At 45.4% G+C, this 21,848-nt stretch overlaps 1 protein-coding gene across 2 annotated transcripts; it reads right to left on the reverse strand.

Annotated features, from left to right (window-relative positions):
• Nucleotides 1-2,968: 2,968 nt before the first annotated feature.
• On the reverse strand, nucleotides 2,969-21,769 carry exoc5 (exocyst complex component 5). 2 transcript variants are annotated; one of them, XM_024430172.2, is made up of 18 exons: nucleotides 21,390-21,769; nucleotides 18,842-18,936; nucleotides 16,817-16,964; nucleotides 16,393-16,587; nucleotides 14,955-15,019; nucleotides 14,652-14,680; nucleotides 14,441-14,550; nucleotides 14,171-14,215; nucleotides 13,903-14,043; nucleotides 13,728-13,810; nucleotides 13,030-13,239; nucleotides 12,238-12,385; nucleotides 8,890-8,998; nucleotides 8,613-8,733; nucleotides 5,769-5,855; nucleotides 5,550-5,658; nucleotides 5,166-5,381; nucleotides 2,969-5,009 (listed from the first exon to the last, which is right to left on the reverse strand). In XM_024430172.2, exons 1-18 carry the CDS (start codon nucleotides 21,414-21,416, stop codon nucleotides 4,821-4,823), a joined length of 2,127 nt encoding a protein of 708 aa, XP_024285940.1. In that variant the 5' UTR covers nucleotides 21,417-21,769; the 3' UTR covers nucleotides 2,969-4,820. The 2 variants fall into 2 exon arrangements, with proteins under 2 accessions (XP_024285940.1, XP_024285939.1); XM_024430171.2 differs by lacking the exon at nucleotides 21,390-21,769 and adding an exon at nucleotides 20,711-20,926.
• Nucleotides 21,770-21,848: the final 79 nt, after the last annotated feature.

Genomic DNA, 21,848 nt, shown 5'->3' on the forward strand with positions numbered 1-21,848 from the left:
GTAGCGTAGACAGAGCGGACAAAACTGAAAGTGCTATGACATCTGAGGGTGGAGAAGGGGGTGGCTGGAAGACTGGTGCTTAAGTGTGGATGAGGGGGGAGAATATGACTTGGGGAGAGAAGGATGATATTGACGGACAGAGCAGAGGACTGGAGGAATCAAACTTCCTCTTAACAGAACAGACAATGAAAGGAGTTTTAAGAGTAGTTGCAGTTGTACATAGAAAGTGGAGCACTCGAGAGTCTAGAGTCTGAAACAGAATTTGAATACAATAACACACTCCGCAAACAAATTGACTGACAAGGAGACATCCCCCTTCCTGAGGGTGTGACAGATAATTATCCTGGTGACACTGCAGGTTGGAAGGTTTGGTAGTGGGGCACTCCGTATCAGGGCATTAATACAGGTGTACTAGCTGGCTGAGCTCTACCTGAGCCTGCTGGGTGAGCATCTAGCTCAAGGGGGAGGAGAGGAGAGGGAGAGAGGTGGAAAGAGTGTGGAGGGAAAGTGAATGGGTTTGGATAAATATTTTGGATTTCCTTGTTGGAAGGTAAGATGGGCAGTGTTAGGTCTTCAGAAGTTACATACGGTTCTCTACATCCAGATCCTGGACTGCCTTGTAATAGGCACAAGAAAAAGCAGCAGGAAATATATTTTCCTCAACCAGAGGTTTGACAACGTAGAACAAGAATAAGCGTGTTTTGTCTCCCTCTCCAGACAGATAACCCTGTGTGTGTGCATGTGTGTGTAAACATGTCTGGATGTGTGTGTCTATGCAGGAACTGCTCAAACTGTGGCAGCTGATGAGTAAGAGGGAACAGTCTTATCCAGCTCTCCAGTATTGACAGTGTTACTAATCCCCTCCACCTGCTCAAACACTCCCCCAAAACAACATCCCTCCCTCCCATCTGCCCAGGCGGGGCATCCCTGGGGGCAGCCTGTGCCTCTCCCTTCAACTCCTCTCCAGTTATCGTCCCCGGCTGGGGCCCATTACCCCAACCCTTCCCCAGGCAGCATGTATTAATCGCCACAAAAACAAATAGTTTTCAAATGTTTGGAAAAGGCCCAGTGTTTGCGCCATGGCCTAACAAAATCATTTTTACAAGCTACGTAGTTGTGATTAGGGCTGGGAGAATTGAATTTCAGTGACATTGATAATATTAATATTAGCCTAATTAATTGTGTTGTTTGACTTTACTCAGCACCCTGTGTACCTTCTACACAACACTAGCCAGCTGGAGCTGTGGCTGAGCTCTCAACCATCTCTATCTCGCCCTGTCTCTCCAGTCCATGACAACTGCACACATTTCATGAACCGCTAGATGTCTAATCCCTCGAACAAATTCTGTTCCTGTAGACTAGAGGAGAACTGTACTCTTTCAGGAAGAAAGTCTGGCATGTTAAGAATACCCAATGACTCATAGAGGTACAGTACCAGTCAAACGTTTGGACAAACCTACTCATTCAAGGGTTTTTCTTCATTCTTTTTTTTGAAACCATTTTCTACATTGTATAATAATAGTGAAGACAAACTATGAAATAACACATAGAATCATGTAGTAACCAAAAACTTGCTAAACAAATCAAAATATATTTTATATTTGAGATTCTTCAAAGCCGCCACCCTTTTCCTTGACAGCTTTGGACACTCTTGGCATTCTCTCAACCAGCTTCATGAGGTAGTCACCTAGGAATGCATTTTAATTAACAGGTGTGCCTTGTTAATTTGTGGAATTTCTTTCCTTAATGCGTTTGAGCCAATCAGTTGTGTTGTGTCAAGGTAGGGGGGGGTATATAGAAGACAGCCCTATTTGGTAAAAGACCCAAGTCCATATTATGGCAAGAACAGCTCAAATAAACAAAGAGAAACTACAGTCCATTATTACTTTAAGACATGAAGGTCAGTCAATCTGGAAAATTTCAAGAGTTTCTTCAAGTGCAGCCGTAAAAACCATCAAGCACTATGATGAAACTGTCTCTTATGAGGACCGCCACAGGAAAGGAAGACCCAGAGTTACCTCTGCCACAGAGGATAAGTTCATTCGAGTTAACTGCACCTCAAATTACAGCCGGAATAAATGCTTCACAGAGTTCAAGGAAGACACATCTCAACATCAACTGTTCAGAGGCGACTGGGTGAATCAGGCCTTCCTGGTGGAATTTCTGCAAAGAAACCACTACTAAAGGACACCAATAATAAGAAGAGACTTGCTTGGGCCAAGAAACACAAGCAATGGAGATTAGACTGGTGGAAATCTGTCCTTTGGTCTGATGAGTACAAATGTGAGATTTTTGGTTCCAACCACTGTGTCTTTGTGAGACTCAGAGTAGGTGAACAGATGATCTCCGCATGTGTGGTTCCCACCGTGAAGCATGGAGGAGGTGTGATTTCAATTCAAGGCACACTTAACCAGCAAGGCTAACACAGCATTCTGCAGCAATACGCCAGCCCATCTGCTTTGCGCTTAGTGGGACAATCTTTTGTTTTTCAACAGGACAATGACCCATAGACCTTACACAGCCTGGAGGTGGGTATGTGACCAGGAAGGCGAGTGATGGAGTGCTGCATCAGATGACCTGGCCTCCACAATCACCCTACCTCAACCCAATTGAGATGGTTTGAGATGAGTTGGACTGTAGAATGAAGGAAACGCAGCCAACAAGTGCTCAGCATATGTATATTTCAAGACAGTTGGAAAAGCATTCCAGGTGAAGCTGGTTGAGAGAATGCCAAGAGTGTGCAAAGCTATCAAAGTAAAAGATTGGTACGTTGAAGAATATAAAATATATTTTGATTTGTTTAACACTTTTTTTGGTTCCATATGTGTTATTTCATAGTTCTGATGTCTTCACTATTATTCTACAATGTAGAAAATGGTACAAATAAATAACAGTACTAACATCTCAAACTCAACTGACTGTTTATGAAAATGAACCAGTAAGGTTGTGCTAGAAGTAAAGACGCTAATTAAACAAAACATTTTTTATGAATCATTGATTAAGGTCAAGAGCAGTACACTGGGAACAGCATCATAAGACAATAGAACTTCAGGTTTGATCTTAACTGACACTGACAGTCAATGACCACCATGTGAGAGCCGAGGCACAATGATCTTGACCCTCCCTGGCCTCCCGTATTCCCTGTGAAGTCCACTTAACTTTCACTCATTATCTCCTTAAGCACTGAAGAGCAACATTTCACTGTGTCCTGACCCTGATTCAGGACTGATCCAGGCCACAAAGGATGGATCGTAAGCCCCTGTGGATGAACAGGTGTCGATCTAGGCAATTACCCATCATCCCAGCCACAGACAGACCACCCAGGACCTCTGAGTGGTTCTCAGACATGCTTACGGCTGGGATCACAGCGCAGTGTGATGACCCCTCACCTCTGCCCTGAGGTCAGGGGTCAGAGAGAGGTGGTCATGTGACTGCCAGGCACAGCGGAGCTCTATACCAGGCTTGGTTAGATATAGATATGGAGAGATACACTAAATTACCAAAAGTATGTGGACACCTGCTTATCAAACATCTCATTACAAAATCAAGGGCATGAAAATGGAGTTTATCCCCCCTTTGCTGCTATAACAGCCTCCACTCTTCTGGGAAGGCTTTCCACTAGATGTTGGAACATTGCTGCGGGGACTTGCTTTCATTCAGCCAAAATAGCAATAGTGAGGTCAGGCACTGATGTTGGGCGATTAGGCCTGGCTGGTAGTCGGCGTTCCAATTCATCCCAAAGGTGTTCGCTAGGGTTAAGGTCAGGGCTCTGTGCAAGTCAGTCAAGTTCTTCCACACCGATATCAAGAAACCATTTTTGTGTGGAGTTCGCTTTGTGCACGGGGGCATTGTCATACTGAAACAGGAAAGGGCCTTCCTCAAACTGTTGCCACAAAGTTGGAAGCACAGAATAGTCTAGAGGCCTACCACTTCACGGCTGAGCCGTTATTGCTCCTAGGCATTTCCACTTCCCACTAAAAGCGCTTACAGTTGACTAGGGTAGCTCTAGCAGGGCAGAGATTTTATAAACTGACTTGTTGGAAAGGTGGCATCCTATGACAGTGCCACGTTGAATGTCAATGAGCTTGTCAATAAGACCATTCTACTGCCAATGTTTGTCTATGGAGATTGCATGGCTGTGTGCTCAACATTATACACCTGTCAGCAACGGGTGTGGCTGAAATGGCCGAATTCACTAATTTGAAGGGGTGTCCACTTACTTTGGTACATATAGTGTATGAGAGAGCAAGAGAGAGATAAGGGAGAGCGATATGAGAGAGATGGTAGTGGTGGTGAGAGTAAAGTAGATTCCTCTGGGAGTTCTCTGAGGGGTGGCTGTTTCCAGTCACTCATTGCCATGACATGCCTGAGCTATGCAGAGTTCAACCTTCCCTATACTGCAGCTTTAGAGTTTGTTCCTGTGGACAAGTGCAGCCACAGAACATATATTTGGCACAATCAAAACGTCTCTTTATTTTAAAGTAGAAATCTTGGATATCAAGGTCCATATTACCGGCAATATGACAAAATCTTCTACGGTGGTTAGTATTTAGAAACAAGAGAGCTCAGTCAATATATCTTTGCATTGCAGAAATCAAGGGAAAAATGCAGGTAGCCCAACTGTGAATGGCGGGGGTCTTTCTTGGCCTCTAAGACAGACAAACAAGCAAAAGGTGCTACTGCAGATGAGAATGAAAGACTAACATCCAGGTTGGCTGAATTCTGTTTCCATGGTGAATCTTGTGAAATCATAGGGCCTGGTGATTGGATGGATGGACGGACAGACAGAGGGCTGGACAGTGACCCATAGACCGGGGCCATTAGCTGAAGTGGCGTCCCAGTCTGGCCTGGCGGTAGTCCACTCTCAGCTGGACGAAGGCGTGCAGAAGGTTCCGGTCCAGGTTGGTAAGCTGCTCACCGAAGCAAACCTGTTTGAGGTTGTCGGGGGCGACCACCAGGAGGTTACACAAGGCGTGGAGCGTGTCAAAGAGCTGCAGCACCAAAGGAACCTGAGGGACAGACAGTCAACCATACACAGAACTTTTACAACATACAACCCAAGCCAGTATGCTAGCTAGCATTAACTCAGTAGCATTACTAGCGCTTAATATTATGATGTAAATTGTTGATACAGCTGTAATGCTAACTCTGGTGTGACCTCTCACCCGGAAGTCCTTGGCACTTTTGCGGTACTCGGCCACGTCGCAGATGGCCAGCATGCCTCCCATGGAGCTGTAGCTGTACTGCTGTAGATGCTCGTGGATGAGGTGGTGGAAACGCACACCCAGCTCCGTCAGCACTGTGTCCACGTTCTTACCGTCCATGGACTTGCGCACACGCTCCACCTGCCGACTTACGTACACACACACCTTGGAGCAGGCCTGGGGAGCACAGGCAGGAAGGGGACATCAGACCGTCTGGTTGGGAGTCACAGGTCGAGTGAAATGGCACTGATTTGTTTTTTACTTTTTAAAACTTATCCGACTACAGTTTCTCTTTGCTTTGCATATGAGACAAAGGGTGGAGGCTGGGTGCAGTTCACGCCTTACTGCGGTGCACTGGATCATAACGTTGTTCTCGTCTTCAGGCCTGAAGTCGGTCTTCTTCTGTTCCGTAGCCAGGATGTGCTTCATCTGTCCCACCATGCAGTTCAGCGTTCTGCAGAGAGGACAACACCATGACAACCACCCCTCACACACTAATATAATACAGTCACTAATTTCCCATGATGTTGTTGATAACATTAAAAAAAACGGTGGTTTACTGACCTGTCTATGCCGGTGTCCAGTTTCACCTCCATCTGTTCAATCACCTCCTTCTTCTTGTGCAGGCACTCTGTCAGTTTGGGAGAAGAGCTGGTGGAGAGAGAACGTCCATAAAAGGTCAACGGTAATACAAAGTAGCACAGAACAACTATCTGGAAAACATGAAGCTTGCTACAGAGTCACTACCTGTTAGTGAATAACAACAACAACAACGGGAGGCTATCAAACCGTAAGAGGCAGTAATAGTGTACAGTACAAATCAAATCTTATTTGTCACGAGCTGAATACAACAGGTAGACCTTACAGTGAAATGCTTACTTACGAGCCCCTAACCAACAATGCAGTTTAAAAAAATATGAATAAGAAATAAAAGTAACAAGTAATTAAATAGCAGCAGTAAAATAACAATAGCGAGACTATATACAGGGGGTACCAGTACAATGTGCGGGGGCACCGGTTAGTTGAGGTAATATGTACATGTAGGTAGAGTTATTAAAGTGACTATGCATAGATAATAACAGAGAGTAGCAGTGGTGTAAAAGAGGGGTGGGGGGGCAATGCAAATAGTCTGGGTAGCCATTTGATTAGATGTTCAGGAGTCTTATGGCTTGGGGGTAGAAGCTGTTTAGAAGCCTCTTGGACCTAGACTTGGCACTCTGGAACTGCTTGCCGTGTGGTAGCAGAGAGAACAGTCTAAGACTAGGGTGGCTGGAGTCTTTGACAATTTTTAGGGCCTTCCTTTCACACCACTTGATATAGAGGTCTTGGATGGCAGGAAGCTTGGCCCCAGTGATGTACTGGGCCGTTCGCACTACCCTCTATAGTGCCTAGCGGTCGGAGGCCGAGCAATTGCCATACCAGGCCGTGACGCAACCAGTCAGGATGCTGTCGATGGTGCAGCTGTAGAACCTTTTGAGGATCTGAGAACCCATGCCAAATCTTTTCAGTCTCCTGGGGGGGGAATAGGTTTTGTTGTGCCCTCTTCATATCCGTCTTGGTGTGCCTGGACAGCCCCGTTGATGAGAATGGGGGCGTGCTCGGTCCTCTTTTCCTGTAGTCCACAATCATCTCCTTTGTCTTGATCACGTTGAGGGAGAGGTTGTTGTCCTGGCACCACACTGCCAGGTCTCTGACCTCCTCGCTACAGGCTGTCTCGTCGTTGTCGGTGATCAGGCCTCCCACAGTTGTGTCATCGGAAAACTTAATGAATGTGCTGGAGTCGTGCAGTCATGAGTGAACAGGGAGTACAGGAGGGGACTGAGCACGCATCCCTGAGGGGCCCCTGTGTTGAGGATCAGCGTGGCAGATGTGTTGTTACCTACCCTTACCACCTGGGGATGGACTGTCAGGAAATCCAGGATCCAGTTGCAGAGGGGGGTGTTTATTCCCAGGGTCCTTAGCTTAGTGATGAGCTTTGAGGGCTCTATGGTGTCGAACGCTGAGCTGTAGTCAATGAATAGCATTCTCACATAGGTGTTCCTTTTGTCCAGGTGGGAAAGGGCAGTGTGGAGTGCACTAGAGATTGCCTGGGGTTGGGGTGGTATGCAAATTGGAGTGGATCTAGGGTTTCTGGGATAATGGTGTTGATGTGAGCCATGACCAGCCTTTCAAAGCACTTCATGTCTACAGACATGAGTGCTACGGGTCGGTAGTCATTTAGGCAGGTTACCTTAGTGTTCTTGGGCACAGGCATTATGGTGGTATGCTTAAAACACGTTGGTATTACAGACTCGGATAGGGAGAAGTGGAAAGTGTCAGTGAAGACACTTGCCAGTTGGTCAGCGCATGTTCGCAGTACACGTCCTGGTAAGCCCTGCGGCCTTGTGAATGTTGACCTGTTTAAAGACTTTACATACATTAGCCTATTAGACGAGCTAAACTAGCCAGTGTCACTGGGCAGCTCTCGGCTGTGCTTCCCTTTGGAGACAGTGGTTTGCCAAACCTGCCAAATCCGACCAGCGTCAGACCGGGTGTAGTACGATTCGATCTTAGTCCTGTATTTACGCGTTGCCTGTTTGATGGTTCGTCAGAGGGCATAGCTGGATGTCATAAGCTTCCAGGTTAGAGTCCCGCTCCTTGAAAGCGACAGCTCTAACCTTTAGCTCAGTGCAGTGTGAGAGCAAAATTGCAAGATTGTTATAATACTTTTATTGCATCAAACGGTTGTTTTTATGCAACAAAATAGAGGGTTCTTATAACTATTGTGTCGGTGTGAACTGAAAGTGGGCCTCTGGGAGATAACACTGTCAGGAGATATAGGATGTCCTTGGGGATACCGCATTCCAGAACATGAGTTAATGTTTCTGCTCGATAAGGTACCAGGGAGAGAAGACTCCAGAGCCAGACCCTGGTCTCTACATAATTAGATACTTATAATTAACAGCAGACAGCATACAAATCTTAACCTTGTGACCCATTCCATACATCTGTTTTTTGTCATCAACATCCAGGAGGATGGACTTTGCTATAAAATGCTGTGGCTCAAATCCGCTCATTGGGTTCTCAGTGATCACCTCCAGGGGTGATAACCGACCAGCTCCATTACTGCAGTAATTAAATAATAAAGTTGGATTGTTTTGAAGAAATCAAAAAGTCTCCCTTTGATTACAATAATTCCACCACAGCGGATGTTGCCTGTACTCCATGGCTTCTGGTTGGGGTATGTACGTACGGTCACTGTGGGGACGATGTCGTCGATGCACTTATTGATGAAGCCAATGACTGATGTGGTGTACTCCTCAACGCCATCGGAGACATCTCAGAAAATTATCCAGTCTGTGCTAGCAATAGACTGCAGTGTGGGACAGGGGGGATAGGTGTGATTGACAGGACACACCCTATGCTAACCTGATAAGAGGCATGAGGTGGTCATTGAACTGCTTATCAAACAGGTGGAAGATGGTGTTGGCCTGCTGAACTACATCCAGGAAGTAAAGGTTGGCATTCTTGGCATCAGCTGATGGAATGGCTGTAGAGAGAGGCGAGAGAAATAAACACTTTCCGTTTAAAAAGGCACAAGAGAAGATTCATTTTACACCCACACGTAAAAAGGATTTACTCAATGTTTCTAAAAGGTTTTTCGACCTTTACTGTGTTAGTGACAGTTAGTGAGAGTTGTGTGTACCAGAAAGGCCGATCTCCAGTGCGTAGTCAATGTGGTCCACACACAGGTGCTCCACCAGCAGCAGGAAGATGGAGAAGGCATTCTTGGGCAGGTCCGAGGGATCTGAGAGCTGGTTCACAACACACAGAGACAGGACCTGATTTCCTCGCAGCACTCTACAGGGATCTACTGCAAAGGCCTCATTTACATACACAGTAGTCAAATATATTTAAACTCAGTTTCACAATTCCTGACATTTAATCCTAGTAAAAATTCCCCGTTTTAGGTCAGTTAGGATCATCATTTTATTTTAAGAATGTGAAATGTCCGAATAATAGTAGAGAGAATTATTTCTTTCAGCTTTTTATTTCTTTCATCACATTCCCAGTGTGTCAGAAGTTTACATACACTCAATTAGTATTTGGTAGCATTGCCTTTAAATTGTTTGACTTGGGTCAAACGTTTCAGGTAGCCTTCCACAAGTTTCCCACAATAAGTTGGGTGAATTTTGGCCCGTTCCTCCTGACAGAGCTGGTGTAACTGAGTCAGGTTTGTAGGCCTCTTTGCTCGCACACGCTTTTTCAGTTCTGCCAACAAAGTTTCTATAGGATTGAGGTCAGGGCTTTGTGATGGCCACTCCTATACCTTGAATTGGTTGTCCTTAAGCCATTTTTCAAATCAAATCAAATTTTATTTGTCACATACACATGGTTAGCAGATGTTAATGCGAATGTAGCGAAATGCTTGTGCTTCTAGTTCCGACAATGCAGTAATAACCAACAAGTAATCTAACTAACAATTCCAAAACTACTGTCTTATACACAGAGTAAGGGGATAAAGAATATGTACATAAGGATATATGAATGAGTGATGGTACAGAGGAGCATAGGCAAGATACAGTAGATGGTATCGAGTACAGTATATACATATGAGATGAGTATGTAAACAAAGTGGCATAGTTAAAGTGGCTAGTGATACATGTATTACATAAGGATGCAGTCGATGATAGAGTACAGTATATACGTATGCATATGAGATGAATAATGTAGGGTAAGTAACATTATATAAGGTAGCATTGTTTAAAGTGGCTAGTGATATATTTACATTTCCCATCAATTCCCATTATTAAAGTGGCTGGAGTTGAGTCAGTGTCAGTGTGTTGGCAGCAGCCACTCAATGTTAGTGGTGGCTGTTTAACAGTCTGATGGCCTTGAGATGGAAGCTGTTTTTCAGTCTCTCGGTCCCAGCTTTGATGCACCTGTACTGACCTCGCCTTCTGGATGATAGCGGGGTGAACAGGCAGTGGCTCGGGTGGTTGATGTCCTTGATGATCTTTATGGCCTTCCTGTAACATCGGGTGGTGTAGGTGTCCTGGAGGGCAGGTAGTTTGCCCCGGTGATGCGTTGTGCAGACCTCACTACCCTCTGGAGAGCCTTACGGTTGTGGGCGGAGCAGTTGCCGTACCAGGCGGTGATACAGCCTGCCAGGATGCTCTCGATTGTGCATCTGTAGAAGTTTGTGAGTGCTTTTGGTGACAAGCCGAATTTCTTCAGCCTCCTGAGGTTGAAGAGGCGCTGCTGCGCCTTCTTCACGATGCTGTCTGTGTGAGTGGACCAATTCAGTTTGTCTGTGATGTGTATGCCGAGGAACTTAAAACTTGCTACCCTCTCCGCTACTGTTCCATCGATGTGGATAGGGGGGTGTTCCCTCTGCTGTTTCCTAAAGTCCACAATCATCTCCTTAGTTTTGTTGACGTTGAGTGTGAGGTTATTTTCCTGACACCACACTCCGAGAGCCCTCACCTCCTCCCTGTAGGCCGTCTCGTCGTTGTTGGTAATCAAGCCTACCACTGTTGTGTCGTCCGCAAACTTGATGATTGAGTTGGAGGCGTGCGTGGCCACGCAGTCGTGGGTGAACAGGGAGTACAGGAGAGGGCTCAGAACGCACCCTTGTGGGGCCCCAGTGTTGAGGATCAGCGGGGAGGAGATGTTGTTGCCTACCCTCACCACCTGGGGGCGGCCCGTCAGGAAGTCCAGTACCCAGTTGCACAGGGCGGGGTCGAGACCCAGGGTCTCGAGCTTGATGACGAGCTTGGAGGGTACTATGGTGTTGAATGCCGAGCTGTAGTCGATGAACAGCATTCTCACATAGGTATTCCTCTTGTCCAGATGGGTTAGGGCAGTGTGGTTGAGATTGCATCGTCTGTGGACCTATTTGGGCAGTAAGCAAATTGGAGTGGGTCTAGGGTGTCAGGTAGGGTGGAGGTGATATGGTCCTTGACTAGTCTCTCAAAGCACTTCATGATGACGGATGATGACATTGACTCCAAGCATACTTTTGAAGTATGCTTGGAGTCAATGTCCATTTGGAAGACTCATTTGCGACTTCCTGACTGATGTCTTGAGACGTTGCTTCAATATATCCACATAACTTTCCTGCCTCATGAAGCCATCTATTTTGTGAAGTGTACCAGTCCCTCCTGCAGCAAAGCACCCCCACAACATGATGCTGCCACCCCCGTGCTTCACGGTTGGGATGGTGTTCTTCGTCTTGCAAGCATCCCCCTTTTTCCTCCAAACATAATGATGGTCATTATGGCCAAACAGTTCTATTTTTGTTTCATCAGACCAGAGGATTTTTTCTCCAAAAAGTACGATCTTTGTCCCCATGTGCATTTGCAAACCGTTGTCCGGCTTTTTTATGGTGGTTTTGGACCAGTGTCTTCTTCCTTGCTGAGCGGCCTTTCAGGTTATGTCAATACAGGACTCGTTTTACTGTGGATATAGTTACCTTTGTACCCGTTTCCTCCAGCATCTTCACTAAGTCCTTTTCTGTTGTTCTGGGATTGATTTGCACTTTTCGCACCAAAGTACGTTCATCTCGAGGAGACAGAATGCGTCTTCTTCTTGAGCGGTATGACGGCGGAGTGGTCCCATGGTGTTTATACTTGCGTACTATTGTTTGTACAGATGAATTAGCCTATCAGAAGCTTCTAAAGCCATGACATAATTTCCTGGAATTTTCCAAGCTGTTTAAAGGCAGTCAACTTAGTGTATGTAAACTTATGACCCACTGGTGAATTATAAGTGAAATAATCTGTCTGTAAACAATTGTTGTAAAAATGACTTGTGTCATACACAAAGTAGATGTCCTAAACAATTTGCCAAAACTACAATTTGTTATCAAGAAATGTATGGAGTGGTTGAAAAACTAGTTTTAATGACTCCAACCTAAGTGTATGTAAACTTCCGATTTCAACTGTATGATCACTGTGACAAAGGATCCTGTTATGATAATTCAGTACAGACTGTGACATCACTGCAGTCAGTGTTATTGTCTCTCCTGTAGGGGGGAGCGTAGCAGCCTCACCCTGTTGCACCTCTCAAAGGCGTGGCGTGTCTCCTGCAGCAGGTTGACCACCACCTCCTGGGACAGGAAGGTCTCCCCGTGGGTGTCGATGCTGGGCCCCAATGGCAGGTTGGTGCGCTGTCTGATCCGCTCCTTCAGCTCCTGGATACTGAAGGGGGGGGGGGGTTTGATTAAGTGCACCGGGCTATGGCCCGTGACGTGAACGGAGGAGTGCCCTTATCAAATCGAAATCTGCACCTCTGTCATGTCGTCAACAAAGCAGCATGGTGCATCATTCAGAAAAACACCACTTTCTTATTTCTCCATAAAATGCTTCAATTTTCAAAAAAGTTCATTGGGAAGGCAGATAAAGCCTTTTCATCAAAAGCAATCATGTTTGCACGTGAAAACACAGAATCCTACTCACTACTCCAAGTGCCTAAACTACGGCACTTTTGTTTTGAGCAGACTATGTCGTCGGCCAAAACAGGGCACCTGGCTCACACCCGGGAGGCAGCACGGTTCTAAAACAAATGCATTCAACACTAACCGGCTTCACCATACCCGGGTCATTAACAGAACTCCCTCACCATTACACCATTAAGGAAAAGGGAGGAGTCTGAACTCAAAGACAGGACCTTGATATGAGGAGTGGAGAGATGCGGGATGTACTATTTAAAGCCATTTAACTATTTAATACAACTCAGGTCTGACACCAAGGCGGAGAAGGAAGTTCAGGGTAAAGGGAGAAGACTGAGGAGAGAGGGGAGGGTCATGGGGGCTCTAGGGTAGAGGTGGTCAGTCACTTCCTACCTGCCCCCACCCAGTGGGCGTTTCTGGTGGTTCTTGGAGTCGTAGTAGCGTTGCAGGATCATGGCACTGCGTGTGCGGAGGTAATCTTTCTCCATTTCAATGTAGCTCTCCAGATAGGTGGAGAAGATGTTCTTGATGAGCTTGGACAGGAACGTGTGTTTGTCTGAGCCCAGGTTGAACTCTGTTAGCTTGGCAGCCAAGGCTGTCGTCCTGGAGACACAGGGTTGCCAAGATTACCAATGGTCAGACTGGAGGGTATGAGGTATTAAAGGCCCAGTGCAGTCAAAAACTTGATCTCCTGTATTTTATATATTTTTCCACACTAGGAGGTTGCAAAAATACTGTGAAAATGAAAATTCCCTTTTAGTAAGAGCTGTTTGAAAAGATTGACTGAAATGTCAACCTGTTTTGGTGGGATAGAGTTTTGCCTGTTGACATCACCAGGTGGTAAATAAGTTAATAGACCAATTAGAGTTCCAAACCTCTCTGCCAATATCAGCTAGTTTTCCCCTCCCCACTCAGTCCACTCCCAGACAGACCTAGCAAAATTATTGATTGAGAAATTGCTTTAATTTAAAGCAATCACAGTAAGGTACATATTGTTAGCCAGAAATGATTTGGTATCGAGATAAAAAATTTAAAAAAGAAGCCTGCATTGGACCTTTAAGAGTGAGAGTTCAAAGGTGAACAGACATTACCTGGTGTAGAGGTCGTAGAGGTTTTTGAGGTATTGTTCTATGTCAGAGCGGCGGGTCTCGTCCAGCTTCTCTTTCACGTGAGCCTGGAAACACAAAGCTGCTCAGTCAGTCCAACAGAACTGGGTCAGAGAAGGTATTGTCTGGCAAATCTAGTGGCAGATATTGTTCACTATACCTGTAGTTTGTTCTCAAAGATGTTCTGGATGAGTTTGGCCATGACGGTCTCGGGGCTCTGGAAGACCTCGCCCACCTGCTTGTTGACTCGCTGGCAGAGGAGGGCCGTGTCTTCAAACACATCACTACGCATGTACGCTCCCTGAACACAGAGTTAATTACAGACCTCAGGACTACAACTTGTGGTGAGACTACAACAGAAGCGCACAGGTACTCTATACTAAACTGTTATGAAAGGGTTCATGTTCAACTGAACACTGCACACTCACCTCCTGACACTGCTTGATATAAACATCTACACAGTGCGCATAGCCCTGCAGGAAACAAAGACATGTCACAATCACACCTGCATCACTACCACAATCCAACATCTCCAAAGAACAAACTGGATGCATGGTTGCATAGACGCTAAATGAGATACAAGTGCATATTTGTAAGTTACAATATGCACTACTACTACACATACACCGCTCAAACAATAACACTAATCTTTCTTTAATATGGAGACGTATCAAAACAGTCCAGTGTTTGTGGGTCACCTTGAAATGTAAGAGAACTGCGGCGACCTCCCGCATGCGGCCAATCTCGCCCCTACGCTGGGCCGCCGTGAACTCCTGGACCAGCTGCCGCTCCAGGTCGTGGTATTTACCTAGAGAGACATATTCAGATTGAGTTGCCTTTCTTAGCATGGCTGTGCGATCATTTGTTGATCAATCAGCAACAAAGGTCATTTTGAGTGCAACCACTCACTTGCAATCTTGGCCTTGACATCTGCAAACCTGTAAGAGGACAAGAATAGAGGCATTTACCAAAGAGGATATCGGAGATTAAAAAGACTCAAACCCAAAATGATGTCAATGTAATCTTGCATGTGTGACATTTGTAGTCCCTCTGACTTGAAGTGAAATGTATTCTCTCACTCAGAAACACTAGTTAATGCAACATAACATTTACAAAACTAGTCTGGTTGGGCTGGAGGCACAGAGTAGCAGCACCGATACTGTTTACATTGTACCACAGCGCTCGTGTAAAGCTGCCTGCAGGACGACTCACCTGTCAAACGGCAGCTCCTGCGCTATGAGATGCAACTTCTGAATGATATCAGCAGCTTCCTTAATCTGGGAAAGGGAGAAATAGGGGGGAAGGAGTCGGGAGGGAGAGAGAGAAACATAAGAAATGGACACCCAAACAGAGAGCACACCAACAGTAGCAGCATCTCCACTTAGGAGATCATGTTAAACCAGCCCTCCTCCTCCTCCTCCCTGTACACCATGGAGCTGATAAACAAGCAGCCGCCGCTCACCTGGCTAACAGCATCCGCAGCAGCAGCCCTGGGTTAGCAGCATATCTAACTCTTTATTGGCATGCCTCCTCTGAATGGGCTCTAATCCCACTGCAGCCTAAATCGCCTTCAATAATCTGTCCGGCCAGGGATATCTCTTAAAAAATGGGCCCTGTCGAGAACCCGCCACTCCCCTCCCCCTGACATACACGCTGGCTGAAAACCCCAGACCTAGTAAAGGCCCGCCGTCCGCAACTCTTCTGTTCCCGCAGATGCCTGCCTCAGCTAACATCATTACTCCGCTCCCATGAGGAGGATCCAGCCTTTCTGCGCGGCAAAGGTTTTCTAAGTATCTGTCCCCCAGCTAAGATTAGCTAAATCCCATGTAAGTAATGTAGCCGTCTCTCTGCAGTCAGGGTTTAGCAGCACTTGTCTCCTCGCTGGCGGCCCAGCCCTCCCTTTCAGAAGGATTAGCAGAGCCATCCCCCCTTCAGCTATTCACTCGCAGCTTTCCTCTTTCCCCCTCATCTGGAGGTATGCTCAGGAAAAGGGATCCGTCCGATATTCCCACCATGCCTCTCTGGAAGCATTCCCATCCCATCTCCAGGTCCCGTCTCTGAGATTGACCTCCAGACTCTCCGCCCGCTTTGATTACGGTTTCCCCACTCGCTCTTAAACCGTTTTGAGAATCCCCAATCAAACTTTTGAGGGTTGATAGTGAGGTCACTCAAATGGCTTTGAACTCTTATTGGAAACGTAGATTAATTAGGCCCAGTTTTCTCCCATAAGAAATATATTTTGATGTGCTTTTCCATGCCACATTTAGCAGTAGTAGGACAAAATGGTGATGACCAAGACCGTCAACAGCAACAACAAAAAAAGGCTCTCTCTCACACCTTGCAATTAATGTGATTAAGACAGACATGAGCATGTTGACATCCATGGTAGTCAACCCTCTAGCTATTGTCAAAAAGTAAAGGCCAGTTGATTAATTCAAATTAGCTCAGGGATCCAACTAAAGGGATCAATTCCACAAATTACAATGTGTGGTTACCTCAATCCTGTTCATTGACTTATTTCAGTTCTTAACATCTTTCACTGCTGTAGTGGTGTTATTTTCAAAGGTCAATCTTTTTCATTTATGAAAAACATAAAAAAGGTCAATCTCTAAGAAAACACGAGGGTGGATGGTAATGTGTGTATCATGACCTTCTCTGGGTTGTTGAAGACATCACTGCGCAGGTCCCCATCCAGGAACTCATTGAAGTAGGTCATGAGACGCTGTGCCTCCACCGCCCTCTGCCTGGGCGTGTTCACACCCTCCAGCTGGTCGCCAAGGTGACACACCTTGGTGGCCACATAGCTGATGTGCTCGTCCAACTCCTGGAAGTGCTGGAAGGCTACCTGTATGGAGACAGAAAGTTGTGCAAAAAGAAGTCCCACATTGTGTGACATGATTAATGAATGGGGATAAACATAATCTTGCATGATGGCAGGGCTTTCAAAAGTAGCAAGGGTCATAATGCTTTTATATTACACTGGATTCTGACATTCTCTTCAAAACGTGCCTGTCTACAGGGTAAAAGGCTGGGGATCTGAGGTTGTGGTGGGTCCAGTGGGTTGTGAAACTGACCTGGTTGCTCCTCTGTAAGTCCTGCACTTTGTGGGCAAACTCCTTGGCCTCTCTGTGACACTGGTGCTCCAGCTTCTCCACCCGCCGCTGGATCTTCTCATCTAGCTGCTTCAGCTCCTCTATGTGGTTCTCAAACTCCTCCAGCAGCCTAGGAGGGAAGCAGGACAAGGGCTTTAAAAGACTGCAGGCCTACCTCACATTAGTCTAGACTCTCCATAGCCATGAGTTCACTTACAAGCTGGCCTTCAACTTGATCTACAGCCATAAGTTCACAGCAAACAAAGGGTAGACAAAATGCTTTAGTATACTAGCATGGGTGAGTCATTTAGGGTTGGATTTGTCCTACTAACTCAGTCGTCACCAACCTTTGAGTCAAGATCACGTTCGGGGTCAAAATGCAAGCCAAGATCTACTACTCAGATAAAAAAAAAAAAAACCTGACTTAAAAAGTGTAAGCCTATGCAATCAAAAAAAAAAACAGTTCTGTAGGAATGAGGTTTGTGCCGTAGGCCTAGTACATAATCACATAATCACAGCATTTGGCTATATGACTGGCCTGCCAATATTGTTCTTCTCAGACCATATTGTATTTCAAAACTCGAGGTTTGATAACAAAATAGATAAGTTCTATCACTTGCGAGGTACAGCTGAGCATACATTTAAATAATTGGCTTTTTTATTTTACTAGAGTGATGGTACCTGCATCCGATGGTCAGTCTCAGCAGAGGGAGAGCACAGCAGAGGGGTCTGCCTCTCATGGTCCCTGCTCTCTCCTTTCCTCCGGTGAGACTGACCAGAGAGAGGGGGCATCATGTTTCTGCCTCAGGAACAACATGAATTTGTGCATATGACCAGAAAAAGTGAAATATTCCTTGACACAATGAGCAATTAATAAAAGACGCAGGTCTATCGATACTCATTCCTTGGAGTTGCAGCGTGAGTGGAAGTAGGGAAAAGCACATTTATGTTTTGAAAAAGGGTTGAATAAAAACAAACATTAACTCACTCATAAAAACACCAGCTCTTTGCTATATTCTTTGACAGTCTCTCTCTGGTCGAGGTTTTAAAAGCTATGAAATCTCACCTAGGCTAATATCAAACTTTGCTGTGGGGTTGTGGAAGCTGTATGCACAGTGATTTTAGCTAACAGACTGGACAGCGCAGTAGGCACACTTGATTTAACTTGGTCTGCCGGGTAGGCAGAGTTTGTCCAGCCAGACAAATAAAATGTAGTTCAAAATGGGAACACTTTGCCTACCGGGCGTGCAGAACTTCGGAATCAAATGAACCTACTGCCAACAGAGCAAGATGCCTTCTAAATTTAAAAAAAAAATATATATAGGAGTGCAAGGCTTTATCATTGACTTTTCTTCAGAAATGTTTGGTGATCGACTAGGAATGCCTCGCAGATTGAGATCGACCGGTTGGTGACCACTGTACTAACCTTACACTCATTCAGTTAATATTTATACATAGTATTGAGGGCTTAATCCTTGGGTCCCCACATTTACGAAGCTCTACAAACTGGGAGCTACGTCAGCTGCATTTAAAGTGAGTACTGTGGAGCAAATGTTGTAAGTCAGCACCATATTTAACAGACTAGGAAACATCCCAAAATGATGAGTATTTAATCTCTTAGCTAATTCCCGCAGCAGTGGCTTCAGCTTAGGGACATCTCCCATCCCTTTCCAATGCACATTCATTTCCTTGGTGTCAGTTACTGTATGACTCAGAGCTCGGTGGCCTCCCATTACGCACTGCCTCGGAGTTATCTTCAATGGAGGTTTAAATAGAACTTGTTGTATGGTTGGGACTAGAGCTTTAAGAAAGGGGGATAAGGCTGAAACAAAGGTAAGGGTCTTAAAAGGGGAAGCACAAGGACCTGCAATAAGACAGGGGATAGGCTGCTGGTTGATCAAGATTAGGCTGGTGGTAGGTGTTAGGGTTAGTTAGTCTTTTGAAAAGAGGTCAAGAGTCATGATTACGGTAACTTTCAATAAAGCCATGTCTTTAGAACAAGACTACCTTTTGGGGTCGAATGCCTCAGCTCCGCCTTTGGACCCTCCTCCAGGGGTTCTCCAGGCCAACCTCTCTATGTACTCATCTGCATCAAAGGGCTCCTGTGGATCAAGCACACACAGACAGTGTCAATCTCTGTCCTGTCAAGACTGTCTTAGATAAATGGTGAGCATGGGATGTGTAATGAGCAATACTGGAACCTGGCTAGCCGACTAAACTCAACGACTATATAATTGTGGGCTAATCTTTGGGTGCTGAAATCGGTAGTTTTTTATAAAAACGTCATTTTATGTGATGTCGGAGTTCCAATCCGCCCACACTAGTCGCTGCGCGACTCTATCGTAAATCGTTGAGTTTAGTTGACTAGACCATGGCATACATTAACCCTTAGTGTCAAAAAGCTACTCTGAAAATATAGGTTTTTTTGTTTTTAACTAGGCAAGTCAGTTAAGAACAATTCTTATTTACAATTGATGGCCTACCCCAGCCAAACCTGGACGACGCTGGGCCAATTGTGGGCCGCCCTATGGGACTGCACTGAGATGCAGTGCCTTAGACCGCTGCACAGTTTACCAAGCTACCAATTACTTCACACTGAAGTTAAGCTACCCTTAAGAAAAAATATAGTTTACTTAACTAAAGTGACTTAGAAAAAGTTACTTCTTCCAAACTACTTAGTGAAAAAATAACATCTAAATCTGAAATGTCATATACAACAAATTGCAAGAACAAATCCCTATAGTCAGATGTTAACAGAATGTATGATTTAGCCTATTTAACAAAGTTAGAATTAGGCACACAACGTGTTTCAAGTGAGAATTAGCTAGGTTTGATGCCAAAAAATAAAGAATTCTTTCCCACCACCAAGCTATTGCAAAATGTAATTAAATGACTAGTTGAACAATGTAGCTAGTACACTACTCCCCAACACTGATATCTAGGGGCGTGACAAGCTACCTAGCCAATGCTACTGTAAACCAGTAACTTAGGCAATAACATAAAATATAGAGCAGCTAGAGCAGGGGTGGGCAGACTTTTTGGCTCGAGGAACACATCGGGATTTTGAAATTCAACGGAGGAATGCAAACAATTTGCGGAGGCCTCCCGAGTGGCGCAGCGGTTTAAGGCGTCACTACAGACCCGGGTTCAATCCCAGGCTGTGTCACAGCAGGCCGTGACTGGGAGACCCATGAGGCGGTGCACAATTGGCCCAGCATCATCCGGGTTAGGAGAAGGTTTGACAGGCCGAGAGTTCCATGTCTAGCGACTCCTGTGGCGGGCTGGGCGAATGCACGCTGACACTGTCGCCAGGTGTACAGTGTTCCCTCCGACACAGTGATGCGACTGGCTTCCGGGTTAAGTAGGCATTGTGTCAAGAAGCAGTGTGGCTTGGCTGGGTTGTGTTTCAGAGGACGCATGGCTCTCGACCTTCGCCTCTCCCAAGTCCCTACGGGAGTTGCAGCGATGGGACAAGACTGTACCTACCAATTGTATACCATGAAATTGGGGATAAAAATGGTTTTAAAAAATAAATATATAATAAATGTAATAAGTCTTGCGGGCCAGATTGAAGTGCCCAGTGAGATGGATACGGCCTGAGGGCCGTACTTTGCCCCCCAAGCTAGGGGTAACTTTGGTAACAATCACAAATCGTTAAGGTACAGCTGGGGGGTATACTACAAATCAGGTTCAATGAGTTAACCAGCTAACTTGTCTAAATGCTATAAAATAACTTGAAATGGGCTCAACATTTTAAAACACATGAGTTTAGCTTTCTTAATTGACCAACAAAAATCGGTTATTTCTGGTTGTTTATCAAGTTAGCTGGCTAACTCACTGAACCTACTTTGTGGTATAACCCTCTAGTTAACTTACACAATGATTGACAAATGATCTCATCGTCAACATCTGCCTGGGTAAACACTACAGTAATTAGCTTTGTTAGCTAGCTGTCAGTGCAAAATAGCTAGCAAATGGTAACGTAGCTAGCTAATGGACAGCAGGGCAACTTCCTAACCAGCAGATCTGACCCGCTTGCTTACAGATGCGCTAGGCCTGGGTTCGGATAGGATTCCTGTGTTGGTTAAGACACCACGGAGCCGGCGCAAGATATGGCTCGGAAAACGTACCTCAATCCTGGGAAATGCGTTGTATTCCCGATTTTTTTCGGTGTAACAGTTGGGATGTTGGGACAATTCGGAGTACACCGCATTTCTCATCCCTGTTTTGAAGTACGTTTTCCGAGCCTTACCTCGCGCTGGCTCAGTGGTGTCTTAACCTACAGAGGAAGCCTATCCGACCCTAGTGCAGCTGTAAGCAAGCGGGTCGGATCTGCTGGCAAGGCAACTTCCTAGCTGAGGCACAATTTCCAATCCTTATAGCTATATCTGGCTTGCTAGTTAGCCTAAATTTAGACATTTCACATTTCAACTAACGCTACTCATCTAACGTTTAAACAGGGGGTTGGCTAGCTCATACTTCTCCTCCTAGCTAGCTATTAAGCTACCACTAAAGATAACAGTCAGCTAGGCCAAGGGAACATAGTTTATTTTACCTCGAATAGTTGAGGAGTCGTTGCCATGTTCTACTTATATCTGCAATGTACAAATTGCAGTTTAGGCAAACTAACATTCGGGTATGACAGCCGACTGATTGATCAGCTGGATTTATGTTTTGCCCTTTGTTGACACATTTAACAGCTCTACTTCCGGGTCGTCACTAGTTTCCATAGCCTTAGGCCGTATTCGAGAGCGTCAAAACCGTGGTGTATCATGGGTTAATTGTGACTGACTGACTTAATCGATCAATAATATTAAGCAGTTATTTAGGATGCAAGGGAATTTGTAAATCAGTCAGTCTCGACTCGCATTTAAAGTCGGCTGCAATGTCGAGCGTGTCCATTAGTATGACTAAACCCCGCCTACAATTTCTCTTGTCAAAATTTGATTTTAAACCTAACCCTAACCACACTGCTAAACTTATGCCTAACCTTAAATGAATACCAAAATAAAAA

The sequence above is a fragment of the Oncorhynchus tshawytscha genome, linkage group LG08 (assembly GCF_018296145.1).
Source record: "Oncorhynchus tshawytscha isolate Ot180627B linkage group LG08, Otsh_v2.0, whole genome shotgun sequence".
Taxonomy (NCBI): domain Eukaryota; kingdom Metazoa; phylum Chordata; class Actinopteri; order Salmoniformes; family Salmonidae; genus Oncorhynchus; species Oncorhynchus tshawytscha.

Bases quoted from the DNA above. Each gene is read 5' to 3' on its own strand.
- exoc5 (XM_024430171.2), bottom strand. From the start codon at position 20,743: ATGTTGACGATGAGATCATTTGTCAATCATTGT. The intron at 12,386-13,029 runs GTAGGAAGTGAC...CCCCCCCTTCAG, and splicing joins CGCCCACTGGGTGGGGGCAG to TATCCAGGAGCTGAAGGAGC. The intron at 8,999-12,237 runs GTGAGGCTGCTA...GTTGTGAACCAG, and splicing joins CCTTTGAGAGGTGCAACAGG to CTCTCAGATCCCTCGGACCT.